At 40.7% G+C, this 1,325-nt stretch overlaps 1 protein-coding gene across 1 annotated transcript; it reads left to right on the top strand.

Annotated features, from left to right (window-relative positions):
• Positions 1-6: 6 nt before the first annotated feature.
• On the top strand, positions 7-1,061 carry LOC111382922 (uncharacterized GPI-anchored protein At4g28100-like; the record flags this gene model as incomplete). The annotated part of the gene is made up of 2 exons (XM_023006953.1): positions 7-336; positions 496-1,061. Coding segments are annotated over 2 exons (687 nt in total), but the record flags the coding sequence as incomplete, so codon positions are not given.
• Between the last annotated feature and the right edge of the window lie 264 nt (positions 1,062-1,325).

Here is a 1,325-nt window from a genome sequence, read left to right as displayed (position 1 = left end):
GCCAGGTCGGCTCTGCAGGTGCCATCTACGGTGCCTCCGGCGAGTTCCGACATGCCGATGATGCCAGATGATTCGCAGAAGTGTGTCAACTCACTGCAGAACTCGTTGCAGAGCCGAAACATTCACATCCCTCAGCCGAATGCTTCGTGCGACGCCGTGTTGTGCTTCTGCGGCATCCGCCTCCACCAAATCACCTCTTTGAGCTGCCCCTCCGCGTTTAATATTACTGGGAATTACAGAAATGCTACTCCCACAGCTGCCGTTAGGAAATTGGAACAGAATTGCAAGAATTCTTCTTATGCTGGTTGTACTAGATGCCTGGTTGCTTTTCAAAAGGTCAGTCGACTCAGTCCCCCAAGTTTCAACTTCAATTTTATTATTTATTATTATTATTATTTTTTTTAAAGAAACTATTGAAAATGTCATTTTAATCCCAACAAAAATTCAATTCTAGTACAATGTCTGAATTGCCCTTGGTTATGATCACTTTTGCAGTTGACAGGGGGTGACAAAAATGTAACAAAACAACTAGACCGCGAAAACAACAACAGGGCTAGCATAATGTTGAGTAGGGATTGCCAATTGATGGGACTAACATGGCTGCTGGCACTTAACAAGACAGCGTACATACCAACCGTCTCGGCCGTGTTGCGAGCTACCATGTACAGTGCGAACCCTCCCCATGAGTCCAAGTGTAGTCCCGACCAGGAGAACATGCCCTTGGCCGTCGACTCGCTACAATTCGAGAAATACGATTCGGCATCATCAAGATTAGCTAGTACAAAATTTCCAATTACTAGGAGTTTGATTCCACTTTTGCCCTTAATCATTCTTGGATCTCTTTTTGTGTAGGGTGGTGGGTTTGGTTGGGTTTGTTTTGTTCTCACGTCACATGTTGACCCTTCCCTTTTTTTTTTTTTTGGGGGTATGTGATTCTGATATGTCCGGGCATCACGTGAAGATAGTGGACAAATGACAAACGGTGGTGGGTCTTTCTTACATTGTAAAATATCGGTATTCATTGAAATCAACAATTTTATTGATTAAGAATAATTTCTGGACATCGTTCGTAAATCAACGAATCTTGATTGTTAAATTCCCAAATATTCAAAATGGACAACTTCCTAGATTGAGCATGTTTGTCACATATATATTTGAAAATGTTACAAGTCGTATCAGATCTGAAATCACTTTATTGAAAGCGGAACAGTTATGATATCATTTTGTTGCAAAAAGCGGAAGATGATGTTGGATTAATCAAATACCAAGTTGTTGGAGAAAATAAGATATTATAGTCACAATATGAAGTAATTGATTATAAAATA

The sequence above is a fragment of the Olea europaea genome, unplaced genomic scaffold (assembly GCF_002742605.1).
Source record: "Olea europaea var. sylvestris unplaced genomic scaffold, O_europaea_v1 scaffold25857, whole genome shotgun sequence".
Taxonomy (NCBI): Eukaryota; Viridiplantae; Streptophyta; class Magnoliopsida; order Lamiales; family Oleaceae; genus Olea; species Olea europaea.
This window is presented reverse-complemented; position numbering and strand designations above follow the sequence as displayed.